At 38.3% G+C, this 24,750-nt stretch overlaps 5 protein-coding genes across 5 annotated transcripts; 2 read left to right on the forward strand and 3 right to left on the reverse strand.

Annotated features, from left to right (window-relative positions):
* Nucleotides 1-193: 193 nt before the first annotated feature.
* LOC114520896 (rhodopsin, GQ-coupled-like) lies at nt 194-2,429 on the reverse strand. Its single transcript, XM_028541240.1, has 2 exons — nt 2,064-2,429; nt 194-1,512 (listed from the first exon to the last, which is right to left on the reverse strand). The coding sequence occupies exon 2, from the start codon at nt 1,351-1,353 to the stop codon at nt 223-225; it is 1,131 nt and encodes a 376-aa protein (XP_028397041.1). The 5' UTR covers nt 1,354-1,512; nt 2,064-2,429; the 3' UTR covers nt 194-222.
* A 2,757-nt stretch (nt 2,430-5,186) lies between these two features.
* LOC114520934 lies at nt 5,187-8,218 on the forward strand. The gene is made up of 3 exons (XM_028541282.1): nt 5,187-5,349; nt 5,983-6,861; nt 7,220-8,218. The coding sequence occupies exons 1-3, from the start codon at nt 5,206-5,208 to the stop codon at nt 7,277-7,279; spliced, it is 1,083 nt and encodes a 360-aa protein (XP_028397083.1). The 5' UTR covers nt 5,187-5,205; the 3' UTR covers nt 7,280-8,218.
* Nucleotides 8,219-9,014: 796 nt separating this feature from the next.
* LOC114520823 (ATP-dependent DNA helicase RecQ-like) lies at nt 9,015-9,967 on the reverse strand. Its single transcript, XM_028541155.1, has 2 exons — nt 9,575-9,967; nt 9,015-9,366 (listed from the first exon to the last, which is right to left on the reverse strand). The coding sequence occupies exons 1-2, from the start codon at nt 9,946-9,948 to the stop codon at nt 9,015-9,017; spliced, it is 726 nt and encodes a 241-aa protein (XP_028396956.1). The 5' UTR covers nt 9,949-9,967.
* Nucleotides 9,968-10,531: 564 nt separating this feature from the next.
* Nucleotides 10,532-13,043, forward strand: LOC114520923 (P2X purinoceptor 7-like). The gene is made up of 3 exons (XM_028541273.1): nt 10,532-11,206; nt 11,476-11,706; nt 12,084-13,043. Exons 1-3 carry the CDS (start codon nt 10,943-10,945, stop codon nt 12,630-12,632), a joined length of 1,044 nt encoding a protein of 347 aa, XP_028397074.1. The 5' UTR covers nt 10,532-10,942; the 3' UTR covers nt 12,633-13,043.
* Nucleotides 13,044-15,772: 2,729 nt separating this feature from the next.
* LOC114520989 (somatostatin receptor type 1-like) lies at nt 15,773-20,066 on the reverse strand. The gene is made up of 2 exons (XM_028541367.1): nt 16,999-20,066; nt 15,773-16,157 (listed from the first exon to the last, which is right to left on the reverse strand). Exons 1-2 carry the CDS (start codon nt 17,761-17,763, stop codon nt 15,819-15,821), a joined length of 1,104 nt encoding a protein of 367 aa, XP_028397168.1. The 5' UTR covers nt 17,764-20,066; the 3' UTR covers nt 15,773-15,818.
* Nucleotides 20,067-24,750: the final 4,684 nt, after the last annotated feature.

Here is a 24,750-nt window from a genome sequence, read left to right on the forward strand (position 1 = left end):
CTTCGGCGAATAATTGTTAAATAAAGTCGTTGATAAGACAGCATGGTGTAAGTCTACCTGTCATAAGTTTATTTCTTTTATATATATATATATATATATATATATATATATATATATATATATATATATATATATATATATATATATATGCTCAGATCTTAAAGCACTCTAGAAAGATTAGTAAAATAAATATTCATTTCAAGTACCCTGTAAATTGTGCCTTCAGACCGAAGTGCCTACAAGTCCAGGCGAGTGGCCTAATTCCTTTCCAGACTTAGCAACGGCAGCATTCCCAGAGTGCTGTCTAACGCTATAAGAGCCTTTTCTCCACAACTTACACAGGCACAGAAATCTCGACAGCTCTTTTTTAAATCCTTTTCGGTACTGTGAGTTCGAGAACGAGTATATTATAGGATTCCAAGCCGAGCTTGATAGAGCCAGGACATTTAACCAGCGGTGGGCCGTCACATGAACCTTGACGTACCCCATCTGGGATAACATGAAGTAAAATTGACCTGGTAGCCAGCAAATCAACAAAACAATCGATGCCAACCCTGCCATGAGGGTCACCCTCTTGAAATCTAAGCTATCAGCGCGCCTCCATTTGCCTCGATGCCTTACGGTGTCCTGTTTATAAGTCACCTTGACTTTGAGCAAGATGTGTATGTAGGCCAAAACCACAAATACTCCGGGTATCAAAATCATGCCGCTAAACGAGATCACGGCGATTGCGACGCGAATTCCCCATTCGGACGTGTCCGGATTCCATTCGCAGCTGGTCGTGCCGTCCCGTAGAATCACGCCTGTCGTCCGTATTATTGCAGAACTCTCGAACGCGAAGCCGGCTAGCCATGGGATTACGACCAAAAGGCCAATTACGCGTTTTGATTGTAAATGCTGCGTGTAAAAGTGAGGTCTTCTGATGGCAAGCCAACGTTCAATGGCTAGGGATAGACACAGGTAAACCGAGGTTACGCCAAGCGAAAATACTAAATAGTGGGACCATACAATACGACAATAAAGCTCTCTCAGCAAGCCGTTCTTGGGAACAGTGTAAACGTCGTTTTCGTGAATGAATAAAGGCACGCACAGCACACAAATCGCCGTCAGGATATCTGTAATCGCCAGCGCAAGAATTAGATTACTATGCGCCTTTTTCAGCCATCCGCTGTTTTGTATAAACAGAAATACGACGAGTAAGTTCCCGAATAACGCCAGCACTGCGATCAACACGAAAACCGGAATCATAGACTGTATAACGCGGTTGTCGTCGCCGGTTGTTGTTGTGGAATTGGCATAGCTATTAAGGGTCAACACAGGATACATGGTGATACTGATACTATTGTTCAGCATTATCTGTAGAGTATATTGGTAAATAATCTCAAATCATCCACGCACAATTATATAAACCTGTTCAAAACTGACAAATCCTGGAGTGTATGGCTCTACCAGGCGCTGCAATCTTCTTCACTTTTCAGCCCTTGTTGTTTTAAATCAGTCCAACGGATTGCTCTAAAAGAAATGCCAAATATATACAGGATCACAGAGTTAAAATGTCTCTAATTGGCTCAAAACGGCTAATTATTTCGGTGTTCTCCCAAACATATATGACTCAACATTTCACCCAGCTCACTTGTCGATTGTGACACCTGGTTAAGACGTCGAAGCGCGTTTTAAGCGACTGATATTTTGCAAGTCATCCATGAAAGTTACATCAAGGACCAATTCGGTTTGTCGACCTGTTGTAATATGCCTATAGTCGATTATTACGTTTGTTTCAATATCTCCGTCTCATATGAATCTTTACTGAACTTACTGTATGTAGTTCAATTCTTCAGCTTGTCGATCTCTATATTCTAGGTTTCCCCATAGAATTGATTGCATGTGCACTATATCACAAGACCGTAGGCGTACAATTTACAAACCAAAAATATCATATACCAAGCTGGATTTATAACTTAGCAAACAAACTACCTTTCTATGTCAACGAAACGAAATTGATCCTTTTACAATTTAATACAGCTAAATCCCTTCATATACTTTATCGCTCTTGTATGACTTACCGGCTTGCCACGAACCGAAACAAAACCACCAAAATCCACCAGAAATTGATAAGATATGAATTGAGTAAATAGCGGTACACGATCATTTATTCATGTGTTTCAGCAGCTGAACTTGCTATGCAGTTTTGAACGTGTACTTTCATTACAGGGCGCAATTTCCGGCTGGGTTTTAGTAGGAAGACAAACATCGCGTATATTATTAATCTGAAACGAAACTATTAGCTGGCGGTTTGATGTCATTAACGTCTATTTAAAGCGTTAACTGCAATTACGCAGAAACGCTTGAGGTATACTAATAAGTTCTAAGATCTCATTATTTTAAATTCCGTAAAAACGTGAGGTTTCGATACGTTTCTAAGGCAAACACAACTACACAAGGGTGGTTCAAAGTTTAAATTTAGATGCGAAATTTCGAAATTCATTTTCGTAATCCTTATGTATTTATATATATATAAGCTTTGTTTGCTTTTAAAGAACGCGAAATTAAAAACAGACCAAAAAGTACAGGTACAATTTGTCTACTAATTGCATATATATAGGCCTGCTTGTTTCATTTACTTCCAGAAGAGCCGGACTATTCTATCTTGTTTATTTTATTTAAGTGCATATATGCAGACCACGGTTGTTCAAAAGGCGTTTAGCTTAAATGGTGGATAAGCCGATAAGTTTAAAGATACTCTCATACATCTTGTGAATGGCTGAACCTAGCTATATAGCTACATCTTATGCATTAAATATGTACTTCCAAGCTAGGTTGCGTGAACTATAATATACGAGTCTGTTAATATACAGAACTTAATACTCATTTTATTATGTTTGGTTAATCTAGTGTTCTATCAGTCATTCTTTTGATAGCCGCAGTTACAGCTCCCTTCTTCGAATCTGTTCCCCGAGAGATCCAATGGCAATGGAGTCTCCTCGTAAAATGATCTAGTTTTACTAAGGGAACATCACCTTATTCAACTTATATACAATGAGTAGCCCTATCAGTTCTAAATTTTACTTATATCAAGGGACAGTTTCACAAATCCTGGGCTTTATACCGGTAAATAACTATATTTTGTTATATAGGTGCTGTGTCAGTTTAAATGTGATTGGTTCATTCGTAGTCACATGACTTTAAGTGAATGCAATATTTTCTGCCAGGGAAACAAGTGAAAAATTGTTGCCCGCTTCTTGTTATAACAAAGTAAAGTGGGTTTTTTTAAATGAAATTGTTATGTAACATGTATATTTTGTTCCTATATAACAAAACACTTAATGTATACTACCTCGGGAAATGGTTTCCCTCGAGTCTCAATGTTTTCCTCGACTTCTTCTCGGGAAACATTCAGACTCTTCGGAAAATAAAACTCACTATTCCCCTTGGGAGCATACATTAAGTGTATAATATACAGGGTCATTCAACATGGCCGCTATATACGCGTCATCGTGCCGCCAACTAATATTACGAAATATTGCAAACTGTGTATTCTACAAGACACACAGCAAAATATATTTGTCAAATAGTCAATCATATTGAAAACTTATGATATCTTGCCTATATAGTTTACACTTTGACAAATTTATAACTCCGAGTTAAAAAAATATTCCAGCTTTAAAATCAGGCCACTGAATTGAATGAATTAGAGTGCTAACTAGACAGTGTGTTCTTTAAAAAAACCTTTAGCTCTGAACGCGAAAGGTTGTAACCCTATTTGTTCTATTCAAGTCCGGAAAATCGAGAGATCGAAAATCAGCCAGTCAATTGAGTCTTTTCACTCTTTTGTGCAGATATCTTCTGTTCCGGCGTCCTGCATGGGTATATATAACAACTAACAAGACAACTTTCTTACAGTAAATATAGTAAATATAGTTCAATACAGTAAATAGGGGCAATGCATGCATAATATCTCGCACATACGGTTAGAGCTTGAGAGTTTGGGCTTGAGAAGGACAACGTTTATTGAACAAGACGTCGTTCTGGCGTTAACTCCGGCGCACGTGCCAGTCTTTAATATAGAGCTTCTGAACATAAACAATACAGTTCGCGTATTGTTTCGCATACATATTCGCATTTAGATGCCCAACCTCGTACCCAGGGTCTTTTACCTACGCTCCTCGGACACGCTGCGGCGAAGACCCTGGTTGCGGCTGGTCACGTGAACCCCTAGAAATTGGGGGTAATTCGAATTGGCGCCTCTTTGCCTCTTAGGGAGGAGTGGTAGAGGGAATTGTTAAAAAGCCAGGAGATTGATCATCAGGTGTGAAACGAAAAAATCTCGGCACTTTGTTGGCCTTGTCGGTTTTGCTTTTATTTTATATGAAATATGTCACCGCACAAAAACTTTTCACACCTCTTTGCTTTAATGTGCGTCGTTGGAGGTATGTTTTGCACCTTGAATTCGGAGCGCATAGTTATAATCGAATACAGACTTAAAAAAACTTCAGTATCGGTTGCTCCCAAGCTATGGCACAGCGAAAGGAAACTCCAAAGAAACTTTATCCGAAATCTGACTTGTTGTCGGAGTGCAAGTGTCGCCTTTGTGCTGGCGTTTTCGATAAGAAGCACTGCAAAAATTTATTTCTAGTGCGAAATAAAAGCCTTCTTTGTGTCGCAGAATTTGTAAATGGTGGAACTCTTGCGAATGAGGACGGGCTTCCTAAACTTTTATGTCGGCCTTGCGAGAGAAGGCTTGACAATTTTGCCAAGTTTAGGAGAATAGTGACTGAAACCCAAAGTTCTTTGACATCGAAAAAGAGATGCATCAACGAATCATCGCCATCTGTAGCCATGAGCAGCATTAAGAGTTCGAGAACCAGTGAAGCAGATGGAAGTGTGGGCTCTCGCCGCAGCTGTCTTGATAACTGCAATTGAATTCAAGCAAAGGCCCTTACCAGGTAAAAACAAAATTAAACGGGTAGTACTAAATAATAAATTTCAGTCCTTAACATTATGCAAAATTGTTACATTTTGCTAGGACGCGTCATTCGATGAAATACTAAAAAGGATTAATGATGAATTGCGTGAAGTAGCTAGAAGAGAGACGAATTCAAAGCTTCGCAGCCGTCATTTGAGGGATTGAGCACCTTTTCACCAGAGCAAATCAGATAGACGGAGTTGCGCACGATATGCCCTGCGACTTACAGAATTTTAGCAGAAATGTTGGAACTCAATATTTCGGAAACGCGGATTGTTCCAATGACATTGATATACGGGGTGATTATGTTCAAAAGATGCCACGAGTTGAGTTATTTCCAGCGTATTAACAGTGTAATTCTGGCGGATAGTGGTGCGAATACCGAGGTAAACATGCACTGTGATATTATTTGTTCTTTTCCTTTAATTGTGGGTATTGAGTATAAGAGGTTTTTTTTCAACTTCTCAAGACTGCCGGTTGATTCGGTGTAAAAAAGTATCTACAGGCCAAGGGAGGATAAACAATAAACAATAGCCTAGTTTCAGTTATAAGTCATATAACTCTATGGACTGCAAATGTTTATTCAGCTGTTTGAGATTTCTCATTAAATAAGCTTGATGTGTCATCCCCATCCGCCGATCCCACTGTTACAAAGTTTTTGTCTTTTTTTTTGAACTCGTTCCAATTATGATAAGTGCAAATTAACTTTGATTCCCAATTCCTTGCAATCGCCAGTAAGACGATTATGCCTTTTATCGATTACGTTTTTTTATATATATTCAGCAATAGGCAAAATATGAGATAGGTTAACATGTGCCTGATGCTTTTCAATATCAAAGGCTTTTATCTTCTCTGCATTCTCTGCGGCACGCATTAGACTTTGTACAGGAAGTTCTCCAGTGCAGATTGCAGATGTTAAAGGTCAAACAGAAGTCTGTTTGAGCATTGTTGCCTGTTAAATAAAATTTTTTGATTAGTTATAAACATGAAATGATACAATACCTACAATATTTTTTAAGGTATATGAAAGGTTTAATAAGTATGGTATATGCCTCGAAAAGACAAAGAAATATACTATTCAAGATGAGATTGGCACACACTTTCTTGACAAAGTGGTTGAAGAAGTGAAGGCTGGGAAAACTTTCTCCTTTGTACTTGATAACATTGACTGGGAGGAAAAGGTCCATGATATGCGATCTGATCATCAAAACAAAAGTGTGCATGCTGTTGCAACATCTGTAGTTTTTGATCGCATATCATCAAGCCATTTGCAAGATGAAGAGCCCCAGCAGTCGTTAGCTCATACTGACATAGCCAAGTTGGTTGGTCTAAGAGATGATGACCTGGCAAAGCAACGCCAAGCATACAAAATGATAGCGGCAAAAATCATGTGTGAGAACATCCCTGCATTTGACTTTATAAAGGATTTGGTAAACAGCACTGACCAGTCTTCCATGCATGGTGACCAAATGAAAGCTAAATCAATTGTTGTGCCATTTCCAGTTCTTTTAAAGGATGAAAAGAAATATGGCGAGATTGTCGATGTTCTGGATCAGCTTGAAACATGGGTCCATAAGATTTTTGCTAAAGCTGGACACATTCCAGATAGTGACACATACAATGACTGCAGTCAGTCTCATTCTGAAGATGAACAACACCTACTCCTGCCTGCAACTACTTCTAGACCAGATCAACCATTGTCACATGTACATCCTGCGGCTGACCCTAATGACCCTTTGGCAACAGTTAGAGTACCCTGTTATGGTGATCAACTCACTAGAGTACGCCTGGCTGGTGCAAAAGATTTAAGAGCTGGATGTCATACAGCACGAGATCGACTGGATCATATTCATCCAATAAAGGTTGCTGATTGGCACTGTAAAAGAAGTTTTTTGAAGGTACAAATTGTGTCATGATAAAATGGCACCCAGTATATAATAACTGCATAACCCACATCCACCCCATCATTACTAAAAAAATGCCTAAATCAAAACAACCAAAAGCTTTTTATTCTTTAACACCTGTTGGACATAGGTGAACCCCTACTCCTTAATCTAGCTATTACTTCCAAAATACTTCCTCAACATATCTCCCTAATCTTCTAAATTAGAATACATCCCCTACCAAGATCCTAAAAAGTTACTAAGCTCACACTTAAATTCTTTTTAGGGTCTCTTCTTCCACATAGTTTTTCTACTAAAACTATTATTTCATGATTAATCATTAATGACTCATTTTTTATTGTTTATTTTTTAGCTTATTTTTAAGATGCTATATAAAAATTCTACACGTATTCTGTGGTATTCCACCACATGATGTACTGCATGGTGATGGGGAAAAACAACAGTACTTTGATGATGTTCTGGATAAGTTTGTGGATGAGTACTTGTTTCCAGCTCAAAATAACTCTGAGTCGGGTGAGGAGTCAGAAGATGAGGACCACATTGATAGGGTAAGGGAATATTCATTATGCCTTTTAAGATTATTTTTTACCCTTCAATGTGTTAAAGAAGCAGTGAAATTGGGGGACGGTGATTGGCTTGCATCTCTACGAAAGGTGCTTTTGAAACATTTTAAAAGTCACGCAGGTCATAACACTTATGCCATTGAGATGCTAATCAGCATCTTGCAGGATGAAGTGTTTCTGACAAAGAGACAGGCTCATCAAACTCGTTGGGCTTCTACTGTTAACTGGAAGGGTGGTGCAGCAAACAATATTGAAATTGATCTTCTTCAAGAAAACCTCAATCGAGAATTGAAAAAAGGTATTAAAGGAATGGGAGCTAATAAAACACCCCAGGCAATTGAACGGTTAAGTAGAGCTGCTGGGGGCACTGCTGAAATCATCAGCAACTTTGACCATGCTGTAGGGATCAAGAAGAAGGCATCATCTCACAAGCACAAGTCTTCTGAGAAGGATGAAAAGATTATTCTTTCTGATCTCTTAGAATTGAAACCATTTGAGAATATTGGTGATCGTTCTCATGATGGTTTTTCAGATATATCTTCAGATCCATTAGCAAAATTAGACAATGCTGCCTTTTATGATTGGCTAAATAAACACAAAAGGAACATTACAAAGCACGGACCAGTAGACACATCAGATGATGAAGAATTATAAATATTGTTTATGCAAACAAACTGAAACAGCAGTAATTTAATTATAAGACTATAGCACTGAATGATTAACTAGAATATTATAGTATGGAAATATTAACTTTTTGGCCACTGCATAGAATTTTCCAAACCAAACCAAAAGAGCCTTAAGCACATGAGTTAGTGTGCAAATCTTTAACATATTACCTCTTCAGAAAAAAGTCCTTAAGTCGAAACACCAGGTTTTTTGTATATCCATATACACAAAAAACCTGGTGTTTCGACTTAAGGACTGCCTTATTAGTTATAATATAACAATTAAACTATTTAAGATTATTCAGAGACGTTTGTTAAAAAGATTGGTGCAGGAAACTTTAATTGAAATGGCTGTATGGTTACTATGATTATTATATACATCAAAATTTACATTTATTTGTACATATACTGTACTAGTATTAGCAGGTTTATTAAACAGCTAAACCACACTCAATACATAAGCATTGTGTTTTGCAAACACTGCAGTATGAATGTTTTGGTGAAACTGCTTCAGGCTGGCTAATGTCAAGAAATTGCAGCAGTAGAGTACGCAAGCACTGATCATCGCTGAGGCAATACATTCGTACTTCATCCTGGAATCCTGGTTTGTTCTTAGCAATGTCTCTGTTATTGTAATACAGTATGGCTTTTGAAGGTTTTCCATCTCGACCTGCTCTGCCAGTTTCTTGGAGATATTCTCTAATGGTTCTTGGTGGCCCAATATGTATAATTTGCCTAATTGAGGGAATGTCCACCCCCATTCCAAAGGCAACTGTAGCTAAAACTACCCTTATTTTTGATGACTGCAGACTCAATTGTTCTAAAATTTCTTGTTTCATCTTGGCTGTCTGTGGAGCATGAAATTGTCCAAATAGTCTGTTTTTTGGTAGGGCTAGGGAATCTGCTGGATAATATTGGTTTATACCAAGTATGGTTTCAAATAGTCGGTATACAAACCCACACCATCGAAGTGGCATATATTAATAGTCAACGGGAAATCGATTTTCATATGTAGCAAATCGACTGCAATTGGTCTGCAAATGTGCTCAAATGCATCAATATCTTGTCCATATCTGAATGTCTTTTCATAGAAGATGTTTTTTCTGTTGGGGTTTGCAATCAATTCAAAACAACTATGCAGGCCAAGTGATTCCTTAATCTGCCTTCGGTCACTTTTATTTGCTGTAGCCGTCATAGCCAGAAGTGGTACTTTTGGAAAGACAGCACACAACACACTTAGCTTTGCATAATCTTGTCTGAAATCATCTCCCCTAAAAAAATTCACATAACATAGTTTTAATGACGAAATATGATCGTTTGTGATACATTATATGATACAACCATTAAGGGAGAATAAATTTAGATTTCAATATAGACCATATAAAGTATAGTTAAGATGGCCTAAAAACTGAATTCAGGACATCGTATAGGAATATTTAAATGTATATAAATATATATATGACAAACAATAATAAATACCATTCAAGAATGCAGTGGGCTTCATCGATTACAATAGCGCAAACATGTTTTTGGTATATAGCGCTGTTCACTAGTTCTTTTCCAAACTTGCTTGATATTAGCGCTTCAGGATGAGCAAACAACAAATTATAATATCCTTTGATCAGCTTCGTTTTTTGTTCAAGTTCAGTTACATCACAATCGATTTCATCGTCAATATTTTGTTGTGGCTGAATATTTATCGCCGATGCTCTAAGTCCTATCGCACATAACTTTCGAACTTGATCGTTTATTAAAGCGTTCAATGGAGATATCACAAGCAGCACAGAGGTCACTTCATCAGTACAAAGTTGCTGATTTGTACGTTCTTCCAATGCTCTTTTAGCGAACAGCATCAAAGGCAAAAGCTGGTAAATTAAGGACTTGCCATAACAGGTTGGTAGAATTGCCAATATATCCACGCCAAGGAACAGCTTTTCCAAACAAATAACCTGCTTAGGTTTCAAAATAGCGTTCGAATACAAACTATTCAAAACAGAAAACTGCAGACAAATAAAAAAAAACATACAATTCGAATCTTTTCGCATGGCTCTCCTATTTTATAAAAATTCACTCGTGTCGCTTGTGTCGCTCCTCGCAAACAAAATTTTCACCGGAAGTTGTTTTACAACATATCGTATTTCAACCACCCACCCTCGGGACCTCCTGTTGCGCCAATTTCTAGGGGTTCACGTGACCAGCCGCAACCAGGGTCTTCGCCGCAGCGTGTCCGAGGAGCGTAGGTAAAAGACCCTGGGTACGAGGTTGTTAGATGCCTTGCAAACCTAAATGTTCGATCGCGAAATTCAGAAACACATCGCAGTATAGAAGTTCAATTGTTCAAAAATGTAAATAAACCGCATGATACATTCGCCTTTGGAATTCGCAGTTATTTAGTTATATTAAAGATAATATCCAGTCGAATCTGAGCATGCGCAAGCTTTGTTTACATTTTCAATTGACATCCATTATATATCAGCGTACACGAAGTACTCTGCATCTACATAATAAGACTTTTCCATAACAACATGGCGGACTTCACTCTTTGGTGGAAAAATACAGTGGAATTTATGGGAATATACAACAGTTAAATGTGCGTAATAAGTTGGCTATTCTGGGTGGCTTTAATAGGCAAATTCGATAATTGATTTCACCAATGATTTCACACTTACTATGAATTAAACGACACTTTCGTGTCAGAACCTGAAGTGGCAAATATGGGACGCATCCTGTTTATATTTACACAAAGTCGTTGGTCTCATTGTGAATATGTTCAAAATAATATGGCGACAAACACCTGGTATTCGATATTATTTTGTTGCTCTCAAAATTTAATACCGCGTCGTATGCATGGAAGTGTGGTTTACGCTAGAGCAACGAGATAACAATGAGTTCATCCAAACATCTGAAAACCCGTTTACGGACAAGATAACGGCTTGTAAGTGTAAACCCAGCAGGTTTATGTGTTTACGAGAAAGGGGTCGTAATGCGTGTCCGTGTAAAAACGCTGGACATTCCTGTTCTTCTGCGTGCTATGGGCAAGAGAACAAAGACTGCCTGAACAGAATGCAACTATTGGATGGGGATTTCTCTTCATCTTCTGAAGATTCTCTGGTATGTACAGTACAATTACGGTTTTTATGCTATATTTAGTTAAATTTGTGCGAAGTACTGATATAATATTAAAATGAATGGATTTGTTATATAACAGCCCACTGATTCACATGCAAAATTTGTCCCAGGACGACAAAATGTGTATTTTAACTGTGTAATATTATAGTATATGCTACATTTGCTGCCTACATGCATACTGTGTTGTATCCTCTGTTTTTTCTGCCTCATGTATTGTAAACATTTGTTCAACATATACTATTTTGTATTAGGACCAAGAATCATCAGATGAGATGTTTCAACCTCCTGAGCCAAAACGTAAAAGGGGTACAAGAGGTAGACCATCAAGTCGTGGGCATTCAAGGGGTTCAACAGCTTCTAGAGGTCGAGCAAGGCAACCCAGAAGAGCCCGTGTGTCAACAAGAGGTGGAAGAGGGCGTGGTAGATTAGTGGCTGAAGAAAATTCAGATGAAAGGCAGGTTCAGCATGAAGAGCAGATACAGGTATTGTAAGTCTGCATCGCAATAAACCTGGAAACATACTATTCAAGTGTGTTCCTCTGTTTAATACTAGTGGATTGTACTTGTCAGTAGGAATACAACCAGGATGCCTGTTCTTTTAAATGTATTAATATTTGACTCTATCAATCACCTGGTGATTGTACTTGTCAGTTGTCAGTGCATGCTCATAGTGCTGCAAGTTATGTGCTAAAAGAGATGTTCACAAACTGTATCTAGCAACTAAAATGGACTGTAACTAGTTGAGGCCCTTTATTCAGGATAACTGTAACTTGTGTGCAATTTGACCAAAGACACAGTACCTGGCAGTGTCTATTTAATAAATAATTAAAAATATATTATTATCCTTCAAATATTTGTAGGAACTCATAAGTGGCCTAAATGAGGAAGCAGTTAGACGCTTGGCTGTTGAACTGCTAAGACGACAACCTGCAATGTTTGCTGATTTAGTAAATGGTGAGTTACCAAACCCAGGTGCACCAGTAAACCAAGGACCACCAGAGGACCCAGGACCACCAGAAGACCCAGGACCACCAGAAGATGACAATAATTCACCTGATTGGTGTAAGTGTGGTTTGTGTGTAGCTATGCCAACACAAGCTGAAAACAAATGTTGCACACAAAGTGTTCGGCCATGTATAACAACAAGCCCATTATTCTACCAAATTGTCTTGGATGGGAACATATTAGATGTGGCAATGAGGTACAGGGAGGATATGTTGGCAATGGAACATCCCCAGGATAATGAGAACTTTCGGCATACAGCATACAGGCAATTTGTTCTTTGGCAACATGGTAGACTTGGACAAGGTAACAGGAGAGTTGTCCCAAGTTGCTGTGTGAAGGCAATCAGGAATCGTTACCCGTCACCTAATGGTGTTTATGTAGGCTTCAGGCCAGCAAGATTATAGATTATAAATAATTGAAATTAAATACAAAACATTTTGCATGCATATATAGTTTGTATATACTGTGTACATTCCTATCTCAGTATCAGTTTCTACCAGTATCAATATTGCATGGTATTGGAATTTGGACAGCATAAAATAGTAAGTACACATTGCACACATAATTATGTATAAGTAAACAAGAGTAAAAATAATTTAATAGTTATATGGGACAATCGGTGACAGCGATTCTGCAGGGAGCAATGTTGACTCAGGTACATGTAGGAAGGAACTATTGTCTGTCTGTGTTTCCGCGTCGCTAAATATGCAAAACATGAGGTTAATTAAATTGACTATTGAATTGGGGTCAAAGAAGGCCGAAGCATATATAGCATTATCAATAGTATAAACATACTATTATTACATACTATTTTCCAGCAGTATTCCGTCCAGATAAATACGTGTTTATTAAAAACTCAGCGAGCTATTAAGTGTCAAAATTTAGTTCACTTTTTAACTCCATGGAACGAATTGTTCGGCAGTTCGTGCAAGTTTACTCTTGATTTTCCTCGTTTAACATCATATTCCATACGCTTATATTTCGTGTCAGTCGGATTTAGATTTACTGTCAAACTTTCTGCGATATTTTCTAAAATATCTTCCTCTCCTTCGTCGGCCATGGCCCATGGTTCGACAATAGACGAGACAATAGTTTTCTCACTCATCAAGCGAAGTGGTGGCAACAGATCATATATCAACACAGCCTCAAAACTTCATGTAATATGTAGTAAAATGGTTTGTTTGCGGGGCCCGCAAATAGACTTTTCCGTGCATGCTCAGATTCGACTGGATATTATCTTTAAATCTTCGATCCTGTGCAAACTACGCAACGTGTAAACGCGCCCATACACGACCACATCATCTTGTTAAACGGCGAAATAGCAGCGATATTATTAAAATAGGACCGGAATCTACATGTATTAAATATATTCTTACCCCAATTCAATCTAAACTTAATCGAACAGCATGAAAAGAACGGTTTATTTGTTCCTGTTGGAGGAATTGCCGTATCATGCGAGCGAAATCGAATCGCGCATCGGAAAATTAGCCAAAGCTGTACACCACAACTCTTGGGAGATAAGACTGGGACGTAGCTAAATACGGTTACACACACATTTCAAATATTAGAATATTCGCGCCATTTCAGACTTGCGACGAAAAAAAAAACAAAACCGAGGCGAATTTTCAACTCCGTCGCTGACACCGGAGTAATTAGCTGTGTACCGATCGGTAACTGGCAGTTGTTGGCAGCTGCAGAGCATTTGCACATAACATTCCAACCGCCATGTTGGTGTTTGGATTTAAAAGTTATAGTATAAGCTATTGCAGGGATAAATTATTCTTTCGTTGTGGTTCGATCCGGGGGAACGTGTAGTCAAGATGTGGTTTGATATAACTATGAGGAGTGAAGCACATATACAAACGCTATTCTTAGCAACATAACAAGCGCCCACATTCGCGCCGGTCTGTTTGAACTAATTGTTTGAAAAGCTCTATATTTGATATTAAATGGCTAATCAGAACAGGGATCCACAGGCCAATATTGTGATTAGATATATAGCAATTATTGAAAACTATTTATAGCGATGCAAGCGAGTATTACGTATAAGCATGGAAATTTTGTATCTTATGATGATGAATGTGTGTTAAATTTTTAATCATATTATTACTATGGCAAGCCAGTGCGAGTGCAATAGCACACAAAATAAAACATTTTATCGGTCCCTCGGCGGTCGGTGACCAACAGCATGGATTTTTATTCTTTTTCGTTTAACTGATTTAAAAATGCCTGAGATTGAGGAAGATCCATGATTTAAAATGCGGAAAAAAGATGGCTGCGGCCAGCTGCTCAATTTTGGCGCGAAAACTGATTGAATCTTACATTGTAACTATTTTTACTATACTTTGCCAGTTAGAACATCCTGTTATGTAGTATTTATTGGAAGACACGTGAATAAGCTTTTATTTTACGGAAGAAAGCTGTTATATATATATATATACGTTCTAGAATAGCTGCATATGACTATATATGAACTAAGACTCAGTAGAAACAGAACATTTATAGTTTGTCATAAGTCATATATAGCTAAAGCTACAACTTTCTTCTCGACCACGTGGTAAACCTACTGCCTAAAAAGACAAAGAACCTCTCAAACGCAGGTACGTAGGCAGGAGGGATTTGTGGGAGCCGCGGCTCCCCCCTTTGAAAAATTTATTGCTAATATATACTTACTTCAATATGGATAAATTTAATTAAGAAGCATTAAATTTACTCAGTCTTTCAAGTATGCTGTTTTATCAGCCCGGGCTGCGACTCACTGTTATTCAGTTGTTGCCATCGTTAATCGTGAAAAATCCGATCCGGGCAGTAAAATTCGCTTTGGCAAAGTTTTTGCATTTGTTTCTTTCATTTTCATGTGCATTAATGACCGTCCCTTAAAGGTCAAGTTATTGTCTTTCAAGATTTTAAAGCGTTCGTAGAGCAGAAATAGGTCGACTACCAACCTTTGCTAACTCAAACAGGGCTGAAATTTCAGCCTGGTCTTAAAATGTAATTCTCACATGGCATAAACCCAGCCCGGGCAGAAACGTTCCATGTAATAAAAAAATATTTTCGGCCTGGTTAGACGGCTGAAACTCTAGCCTCACGCACCGCATGATTTTACCACTTTGTTCAAATTGTGTTTCTGCGGGCCCCAATGTTGACTGGCCGCAAGGTTGGCTTCAGGTAGAACTGACTGTGTTACTGAGAATTATTAAAATCAGCAGAAGAATTAGACTGGGATATAAGTTGGTCTTCATTGTCGTAAACGAGGCATTTTCACCGATGTAAAATAGGCCGGATAAATATTTTTCTTTATCATCCGTATGTAAATTGTCATGGTTGACTGTATATAAAAATGCTCCAATCAATCACTACCTTGACATGCCCACGACAACTATACGAGTAAATGAAAGCGCGCCTGAATTAACATGGCACGTTATGCATATGTGACAAATGACAAGTTTATTTTCGTTGTAAGTTTAAATATTTTGTTTTGGCGGCGTTTTAGTGTTTTCATCCGAACAGCGTACGGATGTCTGTTTGTAAACCTTGGCCTTAGCACGAGAGAATGTCAATATAGTTGTCAAAACAGTTGCTGGGCATTTTTATACAAGAGCCGAAGGTAGATTGTTGGCTGGAGGGTTATCACTATGGCAAGACAGTCTTGTAAACACCTCTGAAAATTTCTTCCTGAACACGCCGTTCGTGAACGCATACAAAGCGGGATTTAAGCAGGAATTGAAGAATGCTAACAGGTTTAAGACCTGGTGTAGTGTTGTCTCCGTAGGGGCGAAACCCAACTGTGCTGCCAACGAGTACGCCTGACATGGTAGCCAGCAGATGACCACCGCGAAGGTTGCGCACGCAGCCATTTTGGTGGCACGCCTCAAAGCCAGTTTGTAGAAGGTGGACGTGGGACGAACGCTTTCCGCTATGAACGAATTCTGAAATGGAAAATTTAAAGTTGGCGTAGTAAGTGGCTCGTTATCTTTATTTTCCTCAGTCAGAAAAAGCTATCGGGTCATGTTATCTCCGTTCGGTGCAACATCATGATATGATCTGCGAAAACTTCGAAAGCGAAAGATTGGTCGAGATCGAGATCAACCTTTTTGCTACAATATTACATTCATTTTATGATTATGGCGTGTCAGGCAGGGGGGGGGATTTTGAGTTCGCGCGGACAAGGGGGATGTCGAGTTGTGCAGTTAAGATTAAGAATCTGCATACGTACATACAGACTGCCGGATATACTTAATTTAACAATAGTTTGAATTAAATAGCCATTATCAGGTTATGATCATGCGACCAGTTCTTACGTAGTGCCTCCCCCATTAAGCCCAACGCAGACCGGACGCGATTTCGCAACGCGGCGCGATTTTTCAAAGTTTTTAATTTTCCAAAAGCAAATAAATTTTAAACTATCATAATATTCGTGTAGATTACTTAACAATAATACATTTTGACTGCTCTGGCGTCCATAGATTCCAAATTTTGCTTCCAGAAATTGATTTATGTGCTTCTGAAAACTGAAAATTCGCGTCGCTTTGCCGCATCGCGTCCGGTCTGTGTCGACCTTTAGGAAGTAAATCGCAATGCGCGGGCGAAATCACTCATACTCTTGAGCTAAAAACAACCTGAAAATGAAGTTGGGTTCGATTGTCAAGTATTGAATTTTAATCCTCAGTTTTGACAGTAATATTTCTGGATGAAAATGTTCCTTGTATACTCCCGTGCTTAGGGGAGCAGAGGGAAAACCGGGGCCAACAACGTCATTCGTTTACTCACCTTTCGCTTCAAGTTTTGTTTTTTTAGGGTCACCAAGATATGGGCGTACATTACGGTTATAATCAAGAGAGGTATAAGCATTGCGCCGAGAAATGATACCACGGCTAGAAGTGCCGGGGTTGTTTTACCGGCGTGTTCCTGAGCTCTCCACTCGCACGAGAACGTGCCGTCGTCGAAATTCGCGGTGCGCGTTTCTTTCACGACGTTCGCCTCGAGCAAAAAACCCGCCAACCACGGCAGCGCGAGGCAGGCGAAACACGTCCGTCGCGATGGCTTGTACTTTCGAATGTATAGCGGTTTTGTGACCGCGATCCAGCGCTCGGTCGTCAGCACCAGGCAAGTGTACACTGAGGTAATGCCGAACGAGAAGAGCACGTAATGCGACCAGAGTAGCCGACAATACATTTCCCTTGCTATCGCACTTGTTGGTCTTTCCATGCGCTTCTCGTGATGAACGGCTAACGGTGTCGCAAACAGACAAACGGCCGTTAAAAGGTCCACGAGAGCCAACGCGAACACGAGTCGCCCGTACGTCCTTTTCAGCCACTTTTTATTGTGCAGAAACAGCACCAAGACGAGTAAGTTGCCAACGAACGAAAGTACGGCTATAAAAATAAACAGGCCGCTCATCAAGCGGTTGTCTTCGAGTGCACCACCGAATTGGAAGGCATTTTCCCTCCTGGTTGAATTTTGTGCATTCACGATGTTGCCGAGGCTTGAGTTGTTTAGAATTGCGGTCGAATTGCATGCCCGTGTGTTCGCCATGTTCGGTTGTGTCGATTAAGCTGGCGAAACCCGAAGCATTTGCCTTCGGAGACGTGCAAGTCGAGTTTAACGACAACCTATAAAGTCCGTTGCACCTGTTCTGCGTACTTGAAAAGCAGTGACAAGCGTTTCCTAAATGTCTCGGATTGAATTAAGATAATATTATGTGTTTCGCTGCCCTGATTACGCTATGTTATTTTTATAAGATAAGATGTGGAAATTATTTATTCTCAGGGGCGACACGCATTTGTGTTAATGCCAAAATGTAGGTACTGTTTTACGCAACGAATTAAAAAAAAGGACTTTAAAACGTCGATCATTTTGAAGCTATAAACGTTGACATATTTGAATTGCCTAATTAGGAGTATTGACAACTTCCAGATTGCGTTTTCCCATTTGAGCATCGCATAAATTTTCGGTAACCTAATTTGCATATAATTTATATATTAAGACTGAGCGTCAACACGACCACACAAAACTTGAAAACAAAATCCACTTTACGGTGTCGTTCGATTGATATTTTAACCAACAGTCTTCCGACAAGGAGCAAAAATTTTGTCCACGGTCATCAGCCTAATGTCGGTCCGTTCGATCTTCGCAGGGTGTAAAAAAGGAGGTTTTTTTCCAAGCTTGCGGATTTTTTCTCAAGAACGCAATTAAAATTGGAATCATTCCCTGATTTTAATCAGCGTACGGAATCCTACATGCTGTTTCTAGTTGCCTTAACATGCAGAATTTTGAATATGCGGTGGCCCTGAAGGGAGAACAGTTTATAGAACCCTTTAAGATGAATTAAAGTAATGCTTAGACAGTTCAGGTATGGGAGTGTTATTTAATTTTCACTTAAAGCTCCATTAAAGCAAAACGGGTCTCATACAACTGCATGGATCATATAGTCGTCTGCACGCAGACGAATTAATGCAATGACACTGGATCGATAGTGATAAGCCTCGCTCGACTCGACCTCTCGGGGATAAATAATAAAAGTTTATAGTTTAGGTTACTTCACATCTGAAGACAGCTGAAATTTGATAAAGAACTATAATGCAAAATCAGACCATCCGATCATGTAAAATCACTAAAATCCTTCGATATACGATCACTACGTAGACTGTAGCGGGAGTATCTAGTATAAACAAAATTATTTTGATTCGGATCTTCCACTTCTCCGCGTGATGACACTGTATCAACAATGGATGATCCTTACGGGATGCCAAGAGCCATAAACGTTTACATTATTACGGCGATCTAATATAAACAAAATTGTTACTTAAGAATTCCCACCGGGCAAATCGTATTACGAAGAACAGTTTGGGCTTTTTGGTAAACCAATACAATCAAAACAATATGACTTTGGGTTTAGATCGATTTTCGACTGTTCTTTATTGATGCATGTGTGGGCAAAGAAGACATTGAACAGAAGATGGCGAGCGATAAAAATTTACGTGCAGCGCGAACGGTAGAATTGTTTTCTTTTGCAAAATGCAAACATTTTTAATAGGTGATATGGTCGAAAGTATACGGCGTATAAGATAAGAATGTTTTCAGTGCGGTCCTGTTGAATTCCAGGGATAAATATTTCCGTTTTTTAAAGTTGGACATTCCTGCATGATTGTCTCCTTGTTTGTTTTCGGTTGTTTTTAGAGTGTCCTTTTAGTTTTCTGCGCCGAGCAGGTGTCGAGCGAAAAATCACTGCTCATAGTCCCTTTCCATTACCTTTAACTTTATTCGTCGTATAAAAATTTCGCATTGAAACCATCTGTTTATCAATGCAGTATTACATTCCGTTGACTCCTAGCTTGAAACGAGGTAGATACAGGAATTACATGCAATAACCTTTTTATACGAGATATCTCCATCGAGTACAATACTGTTCAACTCATCCAATCAAGGGCTATTAAAGCCTACTTCATTCAACCGTTGGCGTAGGAAAGATCTATAATTATCGGCAAGGTACCGAACGGGAGGGGGTGGGGAAATGTTTGACCATCTTCGCGTATATAGAATTACTGCTGGAAAATTGATCGACTGCTTCGGTGTGCAAATATTTTTTAAGGCTAATTTATGAAACTTTTGAAGGCAACCTAGAGAACTAATTTTAATAGTAATATAAATTAGTTCAGTCAGGGAGACCCGTTGAAAAAAACAGCTAATACATCCCCGTAACCACTGGACGGGTATGCCGAAGAAATTATTTTATTAGTTTTTATTAATTATTTCTATTAATTTAACTTATTTATAGCAGTTGCGCGTTCAATTCCTATTGTTTCAGTGGAAGGAACATGTATCGTCGTAATATTATAGAGACGCAAAGAATGGTCCTGTGATCTTTCGGATCTGTACAAAACAATAAATTAGGCTCATACGCAATATGGAATATGTACATAGGAAATTATATGTATACTTAGATAATATATATATATATATATATATATATATATATGTATATATATATATATATATATATATATATAAATTTACTGAGATAGTATGAGGAGCTACAAGCAGGACATCATATCACTATTGCTTACCATGATCAATTCCACTTTAGCTACATACAATAATATTCCTTCCCCTCACCGATTTCTCATTCCAGGCTTGGGACTGGACAATGGCTGGTTTAAAAGGAGGAAGGAAACCAACACACGAACATAAAAGAGATTTTATTCATGATATGAAGATGTGAATAAAAGATAATATAAAAATATAATATTCATCTTCATATCATGAATAAAATCTCTTTTATGTTCGTGTGTTGGTTTCCTTCCTCCTTTTAAACCAGCCATTGTCCAGTCCCAAGCCTGGAATGAGAAATCGGTGAGGGGAAGGAATATTATTGTATGTAGCTAAAGTGGAATTGATCATGGTAAGCAATAGTGATATGATGTCCTGCTTGTAGCTCCTCATACTATCTCAGTAAATTTAAATAAAGCACGCTTCGGCTTGTGCACTCTTGATTTGCTATAACGACCTTTCTAAATTTTGATATTAAGCACGCTTAGGCTTGTGCACTCTCGTTATAGTAAATTTTGTATGACAGCTCGCGACTGATTGTCCCGCTCATGTGAATAACACGTGAATGCGTGTTAGTAATAATCCCACATTAGTAATATAATACAATAGCATCACATCTTCATATCATGAATAAAATCTCTTTTATGTTCGTGTGTTGGTTTCCTTCCTCCTTTTAAACCAGCCATTGTCCAGTCCCAAGCCTGGAATGAGAAATCGGTGAGGGGAAGGAATATTATTGTATGTAGCTAAAGTGGAATTGATCATGGTAAGCAATAGTGATATGATGTCCTGCTTGTAGCTCCTCATACTATCTCAGTAAATTTAAATAAAGCACGCTTCGGCTTGTGCACTCTTGATTTGCTATAACGACCTTTCTAAATTTTGATATATATATATATATATATAATTTAGGTAGGCATGCACTCATGTAATTCCCAAACTGTAATAAAATTTCAAATTAACAATATTTTAATTGCAGCTAATATCATAAAACACTCAGAGTCCACACTCGGTATTCTTGGATGTTATGTGTTCATTCCATACCAGGTCATTTTCGCCAACATTGCCCGAGGTTTAAGCCGGTTGTTGCATGTTGTTTGGATGTAGCTACCCACTTTTTAACTAAATGCAAGAAAGTCAAAAAGAGGCGCTTTATGCAAACACATCGACATTAAAGATCGGCATCAGCCAGCCTGAATACAAACATATCGGCATCAATCGATTTCGCACTCAAAGCATTTTATCCTCAAGGGATCTGCTAAACGATTCTGTAATCCTATTGGCTAGTACAAAATGCATTAATTCTGAGCTTCATAATTTATTCATCCGCAAATATATCAAAATGCAAATAATTATGAGAGATAACATATCAAACTCTCGCTATACAAATAGTCTATATCGCGTTACAAGCGAGGATACCCCCAGCAGTGCGCAATACAAACTCGTCCAAAATAAGCGCTTTTTCTGTTCGTGTGCCTTAGAAACTGAAGTTATCTTTCACTTACACACGGATTATTAAATTTAGACCTATGCCGCACATTCTTTATTGTTTTTGGTAAAGATTCGTCGTATCCCGGAGTCGGACTTTGGGGGTTGAATGTTGCGGGCTATATAAGAATATTGGTCAAAAATCGCCGTTTAGAGCGGAAGTTGCGGGAAAACTCCTCGTACTGCTTCCACTATACAATATTTCTTTTCCTTACATTCGGAATTGAAATTTACATGTTTTGGCGCGTATTTTGATATGAATTTCGTACATATTCAACGTGAATTAGCTTCGGACCGATGGCCATGAACTGTAGGTATTTTGCGACATTGGTCGGCATTTGCATATGTTGTTCACACATTAATGCAGTCTCTGCTGTTGGTGATGTGAACACAATCAGAATGGAGGCCCGACGTTTACTTACGAGATAAGCAGGCAAGAGAATTTTATATTTTTACCTTGTATGCTTTAATATAGTACTGTTTAATACCACAGTTGTGTATATTTTGCGTCGGCGCGCAATAAATAGCGTCGGCAATAGCCTACGCTGCTGCAGTACACATTAATGATTTTCTTATTGATATATTGTGTATATATTATACATATAATATGCTGGAATAAGGGACATTAATATCGTTCACATCGGCTACCTGCGCGTGTAAGGGCGAATTTTATTCAAAAGGTTTTATTGTTATTGTTATTGTTATTATGGCCTCTATCGTCTATATTGATGCGGCGGCCAAAACACGAGGCTTTTCATGCTGAAGAAACGGGAAATATATTAACTTTGCCATAACCCATAGGGTCGCCATTCATCAAAACGCGAATCGTATCCTTTAAAATGCGTACGAACACGTTTATTTTCTTGATCAATCTTTTTGATCTCAACTTCGTAGAGGTTATTGTCTTTCGCCTCCCGTTTAAATGATTTTTTTCCACATCGAACCGCAAATTCGTAGACAAAACGTTGAGGTTTGCATAATGTGCGCTTTGGTCTAGACACCATATTGTTTTACAAGGCGCGCATTTTGTAATAGAAAAAAACTGGACATTAGTTTGAGCAAATGTTCATCTCAATAGGGAAAGAGTTTGATATGGAAATTTTATTGTCTTTAAATTTTTATTGCTATCTTTAGACGAACCGCGGGTAATTTTTTTTGTGTATCCGGAAAAATCATATAAAGCTTATGATTCTACAAATTGGTTATAGCCTCTAAGGGGAAGAGTTTAATTCGAAATTGCATCTTTAAACATCGGGATTTCAAGCTTGTTTTTAACAGTGCTTCAATCACAAAAGTTGCAGTCAGATGCTAACCATAACAATACTCGGAAACGGGACATAACTAAATGGTTTATGGTTATAATTATTATAAAACAGCCAGTAGATCGTACAACGTCGAAGGCAACATCTCATCCGGCATTAGTTTTTCACTACGTCAATGAATTAGTTTTGGGTTAATCAAAGAGACTGGAACGAGGCCAATTTCTTCTTTGTCGATGCTAGAAACAAGGGGGAATTTCGTTTTAGACCAATCAGCAAGTTTTTTTACATTTTCAGTAACCCAATCAGAATACATAAATTTAGACTATACTTCCGGTAAAAGGGTGCATTATTCACCATTTTACATGAAGTATTATAAATTTAAGATCTCTGATTGGCTTTGCCTGAAAAATACCTAAACAGCTATGCCGATTACACGAAAAAGTAACTGAACTGCTGGGGTGAAAGATTTAACTTTTTAGAAGCTGTTGTACAACAGGAAGCATACGAGAAATATTTAACAAGAATAACGTGCTTTGGCTAAGTTTATGACACGCACGTCAGCATAATTCAACAACCATGGGCCATTTCTGTTCTGGTTGAATTAATAAAAGCTCGCCGAATAGAGCGATTCTTTGACCCTTCAAAACTTTATCCAGCAAGGACGTCGAGAGGGAGAGACAGAGGCGGGAAAATATGACTCTGTTACCCTGCACGATTTTTTCATTATAATTAGGGTACTAGTCGGGCTAGTGTTTCATCCCACTCATGGTCAGGAGAGGCTTCCCCCCCTAGAGATTTTTATTGTATTAACAATATCGGTGAGTTATCTCATGTTGTCTGCACCTGATGCATGCTTTATGTTTTCTTCTCATCTTTTTGTAAGTTGTAAATCGTTGTCACGACTTTTTTTAAGTTGTATATAAAACGTTATCATTTTATCGTTTGACTTCAAACAACAGTTAATAGTGTGTTGTACAAAAGCGTGAGCATTTGTTACGAGCGCCAACTGGCCGTATATCGCGTAAGGGCTCTGCACGGTTCAAGGGTTCACATGTGGGACGAAAATAGATGAAAATTTGGGCAGTTATATGTGTTGACTCGTACAGAGTTACCGTGGCCGGTTCTACAATGAGTTCGTGCGGTCTTGTGCCGGGGTGAGAGAAAAAAATTCCAACCACTAAACAATTCTTATTAGAACTGAAAATCATTAAATTCATATTCCCTGCAATATGTCGTCGCAGGATCATCTCCACTAATTGTACAAAGCATTGCAAAGTAAGCATTGTATATATATTTTCATATATATATATATATACATATATATATATATATTATATTATATATATATATATATGAACTCTGAAGTTTGACTGAGCACTCCATGATGAAAACAAAATTCTATATACAACATGTAATCAGTCTGATTGAGGAAGAGCATCAGGATATATAAAGAAAACAAAGTGCTTTTTAAAATGAAAGCACACTAAAGATAATATGAAATCAATTGTCCTAACGCTCGTCTAACAATGCATTAACTGGAATATCAATGTATCATGCAATTAACAATGCAATCATGTTAATTTGCGAATCAATGATAACTAACGTCCGTGATATTCGCTTTCAGGACAGCTCGGTTAATGACAAGGTAATGAAGGTATGATAACTCATTTGTGATTAACCTGTTTTTCTGAATTACCATATTGATATGATATGGGACGACGAT

This window comes from Dendronephthya gigantea, unplaced genomic scaffold (genome assembly GCF_004324835.1).
Source record: "Dendronephthya gigantea isolate DGI-Jeju-01 unplaced genomic scaffold, DenGig_1.0 000018F, whole genome shotgun sequence".
NCBI classification, from domain to species: domain Eukaryota; kingdom Metazoa; phylum Cnidaria; class Anthozoa; order Malacalcyonacea; family Nephtheidae; genus Dendronephthya; species Dendronephthya gigantea.